Here is a 13,582-nt window from a genome sequence, read left to right as displayed (position 1 = left end):
TCAATTCTAAAATTGTGAAACCCTCTCGTGGACTAAAAGTACTTTCTTATACTCATTGAGTTATTCTCCTATCGCTCTCTCTCTTTCTTGCCTTCTTTCTTTCTTTTCTGGCTGTGTTCTTTATCTTCAAATCACGCCCTGCCCCTTTCCTCATCCCTTCCTCCCTGAGATCTCACGATGGATGAAATTACACTGTCATAAGGAGGGAAAAAAAAACCCAACTGGAGTCCACGCTAACACTTTCGATTTGCTTCTGTTTCCTTTAAACCCCACACGGCCGTGTCTGTGCACTGCAACTGCACCTTCAGAAAGAGCAGTAGTAATAAGAGGAACGAGGGAAATTTAATTAACCTTTGCAAAAGGTGGGCTCATCACAGACGCCGACCAATTAAGTACGGACTTCAAACGGGCCACGCTGGATGAAACCTCAACAGCTGTAGATGGAGGATAAATTAGCTCTGCGTGTGCAGCCGGTAGAAGGAACAGTAATAACATCCAGATAAACAAGCTAAGCTGCTGCAAAAACAATGATAATGAATCCCTAAAATGCTAATTAACTAATATTTGATTAAAGCAAAAACCCAATCAGTGGTTTAAATGAGTAAACAAACCAAAACAAAAAAAAAAATCCCCTTAAGCGTCATGAATTTGTTATATTTACTACTGATTCATTAATTGTGACTAAAGTTTAATGACTATATTTGACTGATCAGAAACAGACTTGGCAGGATAACTGACATTAGCCTGAAAAATCCCATTCCTTCAGTTCTCATAAAATACAACCTAATGCAAGGAAAACTATGGGAAATTTGAAAGTGAATACAATGCTGCCATTAAGTAGTGTTTACATGGCTGCGGGGGTTGAGCTATCATAATGTGAAAGGAGCAAAAAAGGAAAAGAAAACCCTCCAGAATTAGATTTTAGGTTTATGTTCAGCAGAAGATACATTATACCTTGTAATCAGCAAGCACTCCGTGTAAAATTTGGAACACACAAGGAAGGAAAGGCAATAAAGAAGGGTAACAAGGTATTTAAGAGTTTGTTCTGTACTATGTGTGGTTCAGATTTAATGTGTTCTCTTAGACTTAACATCTTCTCGCTTTATCCCCTTACATCTCCAGGGACCTAATTATTACTCATCCAACTGAAAGCATCTACACACACACACACACACACACACACACACACACACGCACGCACACACACACAATGAAGCTGAGGCTTTCAGCACCTAGACTCTTGCTCCCAAAGAGACAGACATATAAGGTAGAAGGTACAGTCATTCTGCTGTGAACAGAGACATCAGATAACCCTCTAGGTTCTTTTTTTCTATTATTCAAATAGAGAAAGAGAAGAGAGAAACAAACAATAGAACAGAATTGGTACTTCACTGCACTGTAGCAACTCTCCTCACCAAGAAGTTCACCAGGAACAACCTCCAGCCAATTATCTTAAGAACTTCAAACTAGGACATGTAATTGTTAACTATACAAATAGCGACATCATTACCAGCTCAGTGCCGACATCAGGGAGGCAACATACAGACCAGACATACCAGATCAGATGGCTAACAGGTATGCACCGACTGAAAGAAAAGCACCAATAAATGTCATTTTGCACAAACCAAGGACTCGACTGCTTGTAACTTTACACGGAGAGTTTTTCGCCATAAAGACAAACAGTTCAAGGTTTTACAAATAGTGCATGTGCGCTTTCATGTTTTAAATAGTGCAGTCTGGCTCAACACCTTTACACCAACACCTGCAATTATGATATAAGCCAAAGTTAAAAAAAAAAAAAAAAAAAAAAAAAAAAGCGGTATCAAAACACATAATTTACAGCAACATATTTTGGAAGCCCCTCTGATCCGTTTGCTCTTGTTGTTGCAGCTGCTGAGAACAATTCAATATTTGGTGCAAAGCCAGAAAAAATGCCTCCAACAGATCAAAGCATCAAATGTAGATTAATATCAGGTTCATTCTCCTGGCTGACTGAACACTGTCCAAGCAAAAGGAGGCATATCCCCACATAGACACAAAGTCGTCTTATTTTTTGAACTACTGACACATTTCTTTAGCTTTATTCTGTGCATATTATTAGCTTTTAAATTCCTCCTTGAAAAAGCTTTGGCATGGTGCCAGCAGTTGTGGCTATCAGTCATTTTCAGTGCAGAACACTGGTTAAAATTCAAATTACAGCCACATGGCACAGCATGCAAGCGTCTCTAAACAGATAAAATGCATATGCATATGAATCGAGCTCAGTTTCTCTCATCCACACCCAATCTTTCGCTCAGTAACACACACACACACACACAAACACGCACATGCACACACAGAGGCGGCAGCATCCTAAGCCAGAGGCACTGGCCAAAAAAGGGATTACGACATCGCTTACTTTGGAGGACCACGGCTGCAAGCAGTTGGCATAGCAACGGACCAGGAAAGCCATTTCCACAGGAGGGAGGGTGCCAGCGAGGGGAAGTTTCCCCTCGTTCACCAAGAGATGAAGAAAAAAAAATGAATAAGTAAAAGAAGGGCAAAGGCTGACACCACGCTCTTTGCTGCTGTGGTTTATTTAAAAAAACAAAAAACAAAAAACCCTTCCTTGATTTGGCCGTAAAAAAAACCAACAAAAAAACGGAAGCCTCACTGGATGACTGTCAGATATCACTACAGAAAGAGACTTAAAGTCAACGCAGATCCATTCATATGTCACGCTTTCTCCCTCCCTCTCTCTCTCTGTCAAGAGACTGCAACAGAGACGCTGATAAACCTCAATGAAGAAGAAAAAAATTCTGCTGAATACACAAAACTGAATCCAAAGGAGAAGGAAGTTGCATGGCCAAAGATAAAGCCGTCCAGTTCAATATGCAAGTTTAGCAGGTTTGTCTGTCAAAAGTCCAGAGCAAAAACTCATTAAGTCAACTCTTCAAGATTTCTTTTACTTCTTTAAGAAGCTCAGATTTCCCTCCTCAGTAGATGAGCCAGCGTTGAATTTAAGAAAAAAAAATGTGGGGGAAAAAAAAGGGGAGGGGGGCTTGTTTGTGCATCTGCAGCCCCCTGGGAAGGAGCCTCTTGCCAGGCTTCAAGTCATCCAAACAATGCCCCCTTCACCTCCCAAAAGCCAGGACCGATGCCTGCAGCTCTCTCTGATCTTCATTCACTGCCTGTCAAACTCCTCTCTCTGCCCCTTGCAACTCTTTCCTGCCTATAAAGCTCCAGCGGTGTAAGTGTGTGCCCAGCAGTGCAGCTCCATGGCATGGGGCCAGTGATCCTGCTCCTTGTACCCCAGCTTTAAGCTCTCCTCCTGGGTTAGCGCTCACACCTCAAACCGGCATTCCTCATCCCCCTCCCACCCGTGGAAAAGAAGCTACTGTGGATAGATGCTGCGCTTTGGAGAGCCAGCCGCTAATGGGGAACGGAGGAGAGAGCGAGCGCGAGGGGAGGGAGGGAGAAGGGAGGAGAATCCAGCTGGAAAAGAATGACATCACCTGTGCAGCGAGGGAGGGAGAGAGACGGGGGAAAGGAGAGAAAGGGATGGGATGGGAGGTGGCAGGGATGAAGATAGCAGAGGGAAACTGCATTAGATGTATTGGCTGCTGAGCACATGTGGATGAGAAAGAGAGAGAGAGAGAGATGGACAGAGAGGGAGAACGGGAAAGGCAGATAGAGAGGAAAGCGAGGGAGCATCTTTATTGATCTGCTGGTAACATAAAGCTGAGTGTATTGAGGCAACCCCCTCCCCTTTGTGAGCATGCCGCATAAATTACACAAAAAAAGAGGGGGGTGGGTATAAATCAGAGTCCCTATCAGATACAACAGACAGGCACTGGCTGTATTTTGCCGAATGTGAACATGTGACACAATAGCACAAGGCGATAATAGTTGGGGGGTTTTTTCTTTTACCTCCTTTAAAAAGCCCCCGCATCTAGAAGATTTGTGACACAGTAGAAAGAATTTGAGTACAAGGAAATACACATTAATCACAGATAACTCACTCTAATACAGTACACTGCTGGCCAAATATACTGAGGTAATAAAGGCATTAGACTGAGCAGAACCGCAGCTGTAAACAATTTGAAGCAGACCTGGTTCTGACAGGAACCACAAATAATCCTGAGTGGGGTTTATTCTACTATGCATCAGATGTGGGATACCACCCAAGAAAGTTGGAATGACACAAGTATTTTTTCAGGTTCTAATCAAAAGGCGTACAATACATGCAACCTCAACAACTGGAAGCCTTTTTTCCCCCCCAAATCAGCTCCTAATTAGAATAACAATGCTTTTAATGACAGCAAATGAGGTGGAAACTTTAGAAAAACAAATTGAAAACCCACGTCATGAAACAGTGCTTTGTTTATTTTGGGTTTTTTTTCCTTTCATATTTCAATAGTTGTGACTCAACACCTCAGGGGTACAAAATCCTCGTTTTCTCTGGATTCTGAAATGTTTGCATTGAGTTTCTTTTTCTATTTTAATGAAGGACACAGTTAAAAATCTCATAATCTAGTTTTCTTTTCATATTTACATGCATCTCCTAAGGAAGCTGCAACAAGTTCAAGTGCCCAGAGCATAATTTTTAATAGTCAGAAAATTTAAATAAGTTCAATTTTTGAAAAATAAAGATCCATACAAACTCAAAATACAAACTCCTTCTTTTTACTCCAATTTATTTATTTTTTGTACCTTTTAAACTATCCTATAAAGACACTTTTTTAAATTGTTTTAAACCGCATGTTCTGCAGGATCAAAGATGTCAATACTTTCACATGCAACATTTGTTTCTCTAAGATGTGTGTTTATCTGTGTTTTTCCACACCATATATCATATATCAGCCTGTATACTGTAGCGGTTCTGATGCACAAACAACGATGAGCCAGCGGAGGGAAGATTTGAAAGCAGGAGACATTAGGAGCTGTCTGAATGGCCGATTCTCCTCGAGCACAGGAGAGATGCCAGCTTGCATCAGACACATCAGAGAGCTGAGAATCTTTCTCGGCATTTCTCCCTGTTTTTCTGACCTTCCTCCCTTCATTATGCTGTTCGTTTTTTTTATGTCTGTCTACATCACCCACTCACTCCCTCTCCACGCTCCTATTTTTTCCCCCCCTGCTCGCTGCTGTGAACCAGGATTTCTACCCTCAATTCTTCCTCCTCTGTGGGTGTGCATAGGAGGCGAAACACACCTCCCAACTAGGAATGACATCATCGTTTTAATCGGCAGCCAATCGGATGGAAGCACATGGAGCCCAGCCTTCAGAGGAGCGTTATGTACACAAGAGAGACAGAGAGGAGAGGGGGGGGAAAAAGAAAGCTTGAAATGGATAAGTGGGCAAACAGAGGCATATACCGGAACAGAGGGATAAAGACAAAGACACAGAATTAAGCCTGAAGTGGACTAAAAAGATGAAATACACAAAGACACACAGAAACACACAAATAGACACACACCCTATAACCTCCACCTCTCCACATGAATGAAATTACCGAACACTGACTGGATTAAAGACTCTGGGACTAATGGAGGGCTCTGTCTGTGAGTGTTTACAGTGTGTGTGTGTGCGAGCAAGAGAAAGCCATGATCCGACAGCATGTGTGTCTCAGTGTGTACGAGCTGCAGTCTATCCCCTTTTGAAGGGTAGCATGCGCAGCACTACATCATCTTCTTAGCTTGGCCTCAAAAAAGACCCAGCACTAATTAACACACACACACAAACACACACACACACACACACACACACATAGCTGCAGTTATTGGTGTGTGTGATGAAATATAAGTTTTCTTTGTTTAAGCTCTCGTGGGTGTGACGGGACATACTGAAGACAGTTTCAGACAATGGTTAGAAGCAATTAGCACTGTTGCCTCACAGTCCAAAGACATGATGTTAGAATAACTGGTGAGGCAGATCAAGCGTTGAACATCTACAGAATAAAGAACTGTTTGAATGTATGTTAACATTTTTGTTAACGTACAAAACCTCAGAGACCGTTTAGACATGTGCAGAAGGACCGGATAAAGGATGCTGAAGAAGGAGCTGCCAGGCAAGAGGAAAAGAGGAAGACCACAGAGGAGATTCATGGATGCAGAGAAGGAGGACATGCAGAAGGTGGATGTGAGAGAGAGAGGAAGATAACCTGCTTAGAGGGAGAGGCCAAAAGGAGAAGCAGCAGAAGAAGAAGTAGAGGAAGAAGAGTTTAACGTGGCTTGTAGTCTGAAGTGGTTTGAGTGGTCAGTACGATAAGAAAAATACTACATTAATGCCAGTCCAGTCCACATTTAGAGCAGAAATACAGATTCATTAATAATCATTAGCAACTAAACTTTTGATGATGTGTTTATCAATAATTGAGGGAACACATTAATTCTTATTATTAATCCGTTTATCTATTTTATTTCATGTGACTCAGGAGAGGAAAACAAATCTCTGCTGCTCACTGAAAAATATCAGCTCAATCTTGTGGCAGTTGTGGTGTGTTAGATGACACAATGGCAGGAAAATATATATAAATGACACTAGCGTACAGTAAAATTCAAAAAGAAACTTTCAATGAAGGTTGCAAGAACCTGGAAACTGCACATAAGTCCTACAAGTCAAAGGATGCAAGCTGAATGTAGTAAAGTCACCAAAAGGTTTCCTCTTCAGTAACATTCACTGTAGTCACTCTGAAATGTAGCACTCATTCAATCATGCTTCACTCATACTGAAAAATAAAAAACAAATAACTCAAATTCTTCTTCTTTTTTTTAATAATACTCGCTATTCTGGAGATTTGATAACCTGGTGGGTTTGTGAATGAAGATAAATAAAAATACATCCACACGTTTGGAAAGACTTTCATAAAACTTCCATAACAAGAAAAAGTCCCACATAGCAGCCTGCAGAAGCACACCATTAAGCACTTTCAAAACAAGACAAGTTCAGAGGAGTCGTCTCGCCGTGTGACTCATTCAGCTCAAACTGAAAAAGAAAAAGTAAAGACGAGCGCCGTAGTCTGAGCACGACTTCTCAGACGACCGTTTACTGTAACTGTACATAGATGTGGAATGTGTCTTCAAAACACGGAGCAGGAAACACGTCACGCAGGAAACGCTTCCTGGAACAGCCGGGCTGCGACTGAGTGTCTGTGCGTGTGTGTGCAGCTGTCTGGTAAGGTAAGTGCTTTCTGGATGAGGCCCAGAGAGAAAAGTGAGACAGAAAACAAATACTGGGATGGATCTAAAGAGGCGGAAGATGTATGAGTGAAGACTAGAGAACGATGCAGAAGGATAGGGGAAAAAAAGCAACACAGAGAAAATGAGAGATCAAAGATAGGAAAAGAGTTTTAAATCTGGAACATATGAGTAACTCAAGCACTGACTAAACACACTCACAGAGGCGGTGTGTGGATCAGTGATTACAGAGCGGGGCCCTGTATCTGTTTTATCATTCAGCGTGATGCTACTGAGAAAAATGCCCCGTGGGACACTACACACTAATTTGTATACACATGCATCCCAACAGAGAGCGGTCATCTGCATATGTTGTCTTCAGCTAGCTTGTGCTCACAGCCGATCAGTTCTGCCAGTCTAATTAAAAGGAATCCATTGACTAAAGCTGCTGCAGCTCTTTAACACACAGACATGTGTTCACAAAGAAGTGCTGAGTTATTGAAAGTTATTGGTCGGTGCAACCAATCAACACTGCACAGAAACATCAGCGATTAGTTCACATTGACTCTGTGCCTTTAGTTGCTATTATAATGCCCCCTCACACCAGCTAACAGGGCTGCGCCACTGCTCGAAATCAAGTCTGATCCCTTGCTCGTATTCAGCAGGACACAAAGCGCAGCAAGTCGCTTGCAGACAAACAGACACACGCATTCAAGTATGCTGCACAGAGACTCAATTAAGAGAATCTGCCTGCTGCAGCCACGCGATCATGTGTGTTGCCGTGCGTGAGCACTCAGCCCCGTGTTTGCCTGTCTGTCAGAAAGACGGGACAGGAATTCCTGCTATTTAAACCGGCCCTTCCCTTTCCGACTTCTCCCTGCAGAGAGAGGGCCGACGGCGATTGCAGTGTAGAAAGCCTAGGTGCAAAAAAAGAAACCAATAAAAGGACAAAAACGGGAGTGAAATCATAGAAAGTAGCTGCAAGAGGTAAACTTACAAATGTGCCAGATAAACTGGAAGCACACACTTTGTTTTGACCTTTAGGTTCACTGGGGCTGTGAAACCTTGAAGCGGAGGCTGATGCGACGTACACAATGGGCGAGCATCATCATCATCATACAAAGTAGGAAACGGAAAAAAAAAATAAGAACTCGAAGGTCAGTACTGGAGACATACTGACAGCAACCAAGAGGAGACAGCGAGTCAGAGAATAGGACGCGAGAGGAAAGAAAATGTTTGAGTGTGGGTGAAAGATTTAGACAAACAGGAGCGTACAGAGGAGAAGGAAAAAGGAGTTGAGGAAGAGTGAAGCCTTTGTTTTTCCTCCAGAATGTAGGTTGTGTTTTATTTTAGCGCTCGGCACCAATTTATTTCTACTGCCAGGACACTTTGATTCTGTTCCCCTGCTCTGGTGCGGAGCCTTTTAGACAAAATGAACTGTACAGAGGCTCAAATGTCCTCCAGTTCACACTGCCTACCTTTACACATTAAGATTAAGTTATAAACACTCAGATCTAGTGAGAGCTGATGAAAATCGAAAGTGTAGCTTGTGTTTAATTTCTAGGAAAGCATTAAAAAAAAGGGAAAAGCCCCCAGAAAACATACACAGTAAGGTTAGATGGGGGGCGGACGAGCAAGCAGGAAAGATGATGGAAGGGGAACCGGTAGGAAGAGAAGAGAGAAAGGAAAGGAAGGAAGGAAGGAAGGAGAGCTGGAAGGAGGAGGAGAAGAGATGAAGCAGAGAGAAATACGGCGCGAGAGTTCAACAAGGTTGTCATCTTAGTGCTGCTGATGTAATCCCTAGCAGCAACAACAGCCGCAGACAGTGCCCCACTGGTACACTGTGCTGCCCAGCATACTATACTCCGCATGTACGCGATCACGATGTCTGCCGACGTTTGAAAGCCAGTGGAAATAAATGCCTTGTACTTGTTGTGTCATGCTAAGAAAGCGGGCATGCAGCTCACAGAAAACCTGTGTATTCGTGTGTGCTCTGTGCATAACAATGAGTGCAGCGGGACTCCAGCAGCAGCAGGAGGGCCGGGGCACCATTCAGCTCCTTCAACACTTAGCTGAGTCAGATTTTGAGGACGTAAACAGAGGACTGCTGCACCCTGACGGCTATTTGTGTGAAAATATGTCACTCATTAACACTTAAATAACTTCACAAATTATGTTTACCATTTACCCCAGTTAGTCTTCTTCTCACTCCTTTGGTCCCTTGTAAAATCCCCACTTCTGACCTTGCTTTCCCTTCACCCCATCCTCCCACTTCCTTCACTCCCATGTGACCTTCCCACAACCTTACCTTTCTGCCTCAGCTCTCCATCCCCACAACTTACCGCTCCACCTTCAGCTGCAAACCCACTCATCTTTTCCATGAACTGTCAACCCCTGTTTCACATTCCTTGTTCCTTCTGTAACCCCTCTGCTTCATTTCAGCCGACTTCTCATGCATATATACAAGATCTCACAATATCTTTTTTTAGTCCCTGTTAACTTATCATTCCATTTGCTTTTCACCACTTCATGCTTGTCATCTTATGCCTACTTCTGTTTTCCCATTCTGCTCTATCCTACCTGCCCTCCCCTTTCCCCTCCCTCTTAGGTATTTTTAAAGGTTGCTGTTATGGCATCTCTGCCTTACAAAATGTGCGAGAGTGAGAAGACATTTGACAATCTACATCAAAATAAAGCTGTCACTCCTCTCGTCAGGAGGATTCTCTTTCCTTGGCTGCTGAATGCCAACAGGATTTTCGCTTGCCCTTTACAATCCTGTCCTGCCGATTATTTATTTGGATACTTTACTAAAAGGAAAAATTAGGAGCAAATGTAATGTGGCAATGATTTGAATTATTACAAATAATTTGGCATAAGAGAATGCAGGCATCGTGTATTTTTATGCCTTATTGATATGTAAATGGGGGGAAAAAATGTCAGCATATCAAGCTAAATAGTTTGCATTGCAAATATGCTCTAGATAAGAAATCCACGAAGGTGCCATAACGGACGTATGGACATTTAAATCCACAGATGTGAAGCAAAACTGAAAAGCCAGACACATCCCCGAAACATTATGAATTAAGCATACACATGGCACACGTGAGCTTTGCGAAACCACGCACGCAAGCACACTAATGACAACAAAAACCAAGCCAGGAATATTATCGGAAATTTAACAACTTCATCAGTGTGCAATGCCAAGCAAAACTCTGCTTGGTGAGCTAAAACCAGCCTGTTGGAAGTTAGAGAAATTTTCCCCAGCCAAGGAGAAAAATCACAGAAACTCCCAGGCCTGGTTAGCAGACCCGTCTAATCAAAAACAGCAACCAAACATGAGAAAGCATCTTTGTGTCGCCTCATCTTAGTGATTTTCCAATCTCAGGGGAAGGTGAAGGATGATGCAGAGCAATACTTCTCACATCCCCAGGTTGACACTGCTATGACAAAGCATGTGTATGAGTCACACCTAGTCACCGCGTGAGGAATGCAACCTTAGATTTAACCTGATTCTAAGCAGTGAGGTAACCTAAGTACTGCAGCTGCATGACAAGCACAAGCTCATCAAATTTAGTTAAAATGATACAGCTGAAGACGACATCACCGCGTTAAAGTCACTCCTAATGGACCATTAAACGGAAACTCTATAATATAATGAAAGTCTTAAATGGGTAATACAATACAAACAATTTAATCAAGCTTTTAAGCAATGGGAGGTGTGTTTGTAAGAGACAAAATTTGTTTTCCTTACAGCCAAATCACACAATCACCAATAAATAAAAAATAAGGCCCAGCAGTCAAAACTGCATCTGTAATTTTGTATAACACAAAATACTGATAGAGGTGTACGGTCCCAAGTGGTGCTTGTAGTCCACTCAACCAGTTAACAGTGTAAAAAGAGGAAATAAATAACATTCATTCATGTCTAGCTACACGTCACGCTCAGTGTGGGTTGCTGCAATTTAGGAACAAGACTGGTGCGATTTGCTCCTTCCTGTGTGCAGCGCCTTCCAGTAAAGGCAACCTGACAGTGGAACGTGACTACAATAGTCTTAAATACAACTTTAGGCTTCAGGAAGCTGAAGCTTTCAGTCTTCCCCCCCGTCTAGAGGAATTAACAGTAGTACATCAGTGCCCGATGTTTCTCGTTAGTAATGCAGTTTTGCATACTCGGCTCATTTTTAGTGTGAGATTAAAAACGAATGCTAACGTGTTTTGTAGAGTGGAGAGAAAAGGAAAAAAAGAAGAAAAAGCAGCAGACGTCAGACGTTTTGCCTCCAGGATGTTAAGTAACCACAGCCGTTGCAAGAGACGAGTGTTTCCGATCTGTTGTGTAGCGACACTCAGCAGCTGAGAGGATGCTGCTTCATGCTCCAAAAGCATGATCACAGTTCACACACATAGACAGTGACAAACGAGCCCCAAGACAAAATGTTCAAAACAAAGATTTTGAAAGCAAATCGAATGTGCCAAACACCTGCACGTGGCAACCTGCTTTTATTTTTTCTGAAAAATCACGAGTTAAACTGAGAAAGTGGCCCAACTGGTGAGGAGAAAAGAAAAAGAAGCATAACAACACTCTCCTGATTTTATTCTAGTGGTGAACTGTGCAGATGGCTGAACCTGCATCATGTTAAATTAATGATCCCGGGGTTCCATGGAGTAGCCTGGCTCTAAAAAGCCCATAGAGCAGGTTTCCCCCGCAAGGCAAATGAGGTGATGGGTTTATCTATCTATCCTGCCCGGCAGGAGAAAGGCAGTAACCCGGTGAAGCATCTGATGTCTAAATGAAGTGACTCTGTATCTGTGCAGCATGTGAATGTGTGTGTGTGTGTACACGTGTGTGTGTGGGGGGTGTGTGAATCTGAGTCATCAGTAAATCCCAGTGGTCTGTTATAGTAATAAGAGAGCGCAGGAGCTTCTGTCTAGCACCTCGCTGGCAGAGAGGAGTCAGGTTTCTGGCTCAATCGCAGCCGTATCAGTCATCACACAGAATAAAAGAAGTAACAGTGGGTAATAAAATAAACATCGATCTCACAGACATTTATCTTTCTCTGCCTCTGAAACTTTAAAATTTAAAGCCAGCAGACCAACTCATTGGTTTGATTTATAATAATTACTGTAATTATTGTGTTGCATTCTTCGTTTAGGAGAAATACCCCTTTTCGGGGTTTTTGTGAATCATCTTTTTGGGCTCGTCGTAATTCATAGCTTCAGGAACTTCATTCACTCCAACAGAAGCTATTAAGAGCGAGCAAGACACACCAGACACCAGCACAGAGCAGCGATAATGGATTACTGATGTTATTATGGTTCAATAAGGCCTCTAAACAACATCCTCTGATCCACTGCCAGAACCACAGCGCTGCTTTGAGCGTGTGTATGTGTGCATGTACAATATGCATTTACAGAAAGGGGTTTTATCCTCATGCTGTCACTATATCATCGCAAATGGGAAACCAGAAAAAAACAAAACAGAAAACAAACAAAAAGAAACAGAATCCCTGTCTCATATTTGTAAGCAGCCACCAACTAATCAAGTTAGAGTATACATCCATGTCTGTCACGGATTGACCTTTGACCTTTTAGATAAATAGTGTCAGCATTTTATCAAGTTTCCCTGTGAGAACAGGCGTCGGCAAGCTTTTATCACATAAAAGAGCCACTTTTGAGCAGATTTTGACAAGAACACTAAAATACCAAAATAAAAATCCTAACAGACCAGCTGCGGATAAAGCATACCGACGAGCCTCGTCACAGCGTTGGCAGCGAAAGCAAAGAAAGCTGTCCACACATTTTTAAACTCTCTATTTACCTCTTCAAACCTCTTAGGATTTATTGGAGTTCAAAGTCAGCTGAATTCAGGACGAGCTATTTAAGTGAATACATCTGTGTTAGCTGCTGCTATTGAGGTTCAGAGAACTTAAAAGGCATCAAGTGACGGATGTGGGCTATGATGCAAATAATAAGTGTGAAAATATAAATATCAAAACCTTTTTTTGTTTTTGGTTTGTAAACTAAAGAGCTTTACAATTTCAGATTGTAGAGAATTACTTACGATGCTAATTACAAATGATCAATATCGACCTCTGTTTACGTCTTTGTTTATCTGTCAGTGCCACACAAAGTCACTGGAGATGGGCCAAAGAGGCGCGTGCATGTTCGAGACCCCTGTTACAGACACTTTTATGCTACCATGTGATTTGATTTGTGGCCACAAACGCGTTGACATGATCATCATTCAAACCAGTAAGGCTCAAATCCAAGTGGATGTTTGTGCCCTCGTAAAAGGAATCCCTGTTGTATCATATACATAACAATGGGAAAGACGTGAGGTCACAGTGACTCTGATCTTTGAGGACCAAAATGTAATGAGTTCATCTTTGAGTTCGGGTGAACATTTGCACAAAATCTGAAGATGTACC

General features: G+C 42.3%; 1 protein-coding gene across 6 annotated transcripts in view; it reads right to left on the bottom strand.

The window, feature by feature from the left end:
- rapgef6 (Rap guanine nucleotide exchange factor (GEF) 6) overlaps positions 1–13,582 on the bottom strand; it is a 136,185-nt gene that overhangs the window by 65,529 nt on the left and 57,074 nt on the right. The window contains exon 1 of one of the 6 annotated variants that reach the window (XM_080867148.1): positions 2,399–2,554. The exons of the other annotated variants lie outside the window; for them this stretch is intronic. Within the exon in view, the coding sequence (XP_080723274.1) occupies positions 2,399–2,452 (54 nt within the window). The 5' untranslated portion in view covers positions 2,453–2,554. Of the gene's footprint in view, positions 1–2,398; positions 2,555–13,582 lie in introns of those variants that run through there. 6 annotated transcript variants of the gene reach the window in all.

Source organism: Rhamphochromis sp. 'chilingali', assembly GCF_963969265.1.
Source record: "Rhamphochromis sp. 'chilingali' genome assembly, chromosome: 19".
NCBI lineage: Eukaryota > Metazoa > Chordata > Actinopteri > Cichliformes > Cichlidae > Rhamphochromis > Rhamphochromis sp. 'chilingali'.
Note: the sequence above shows the minus strand (reverse complement) of the source record. Positions and strands in the feature narration are given on the sequence as shown.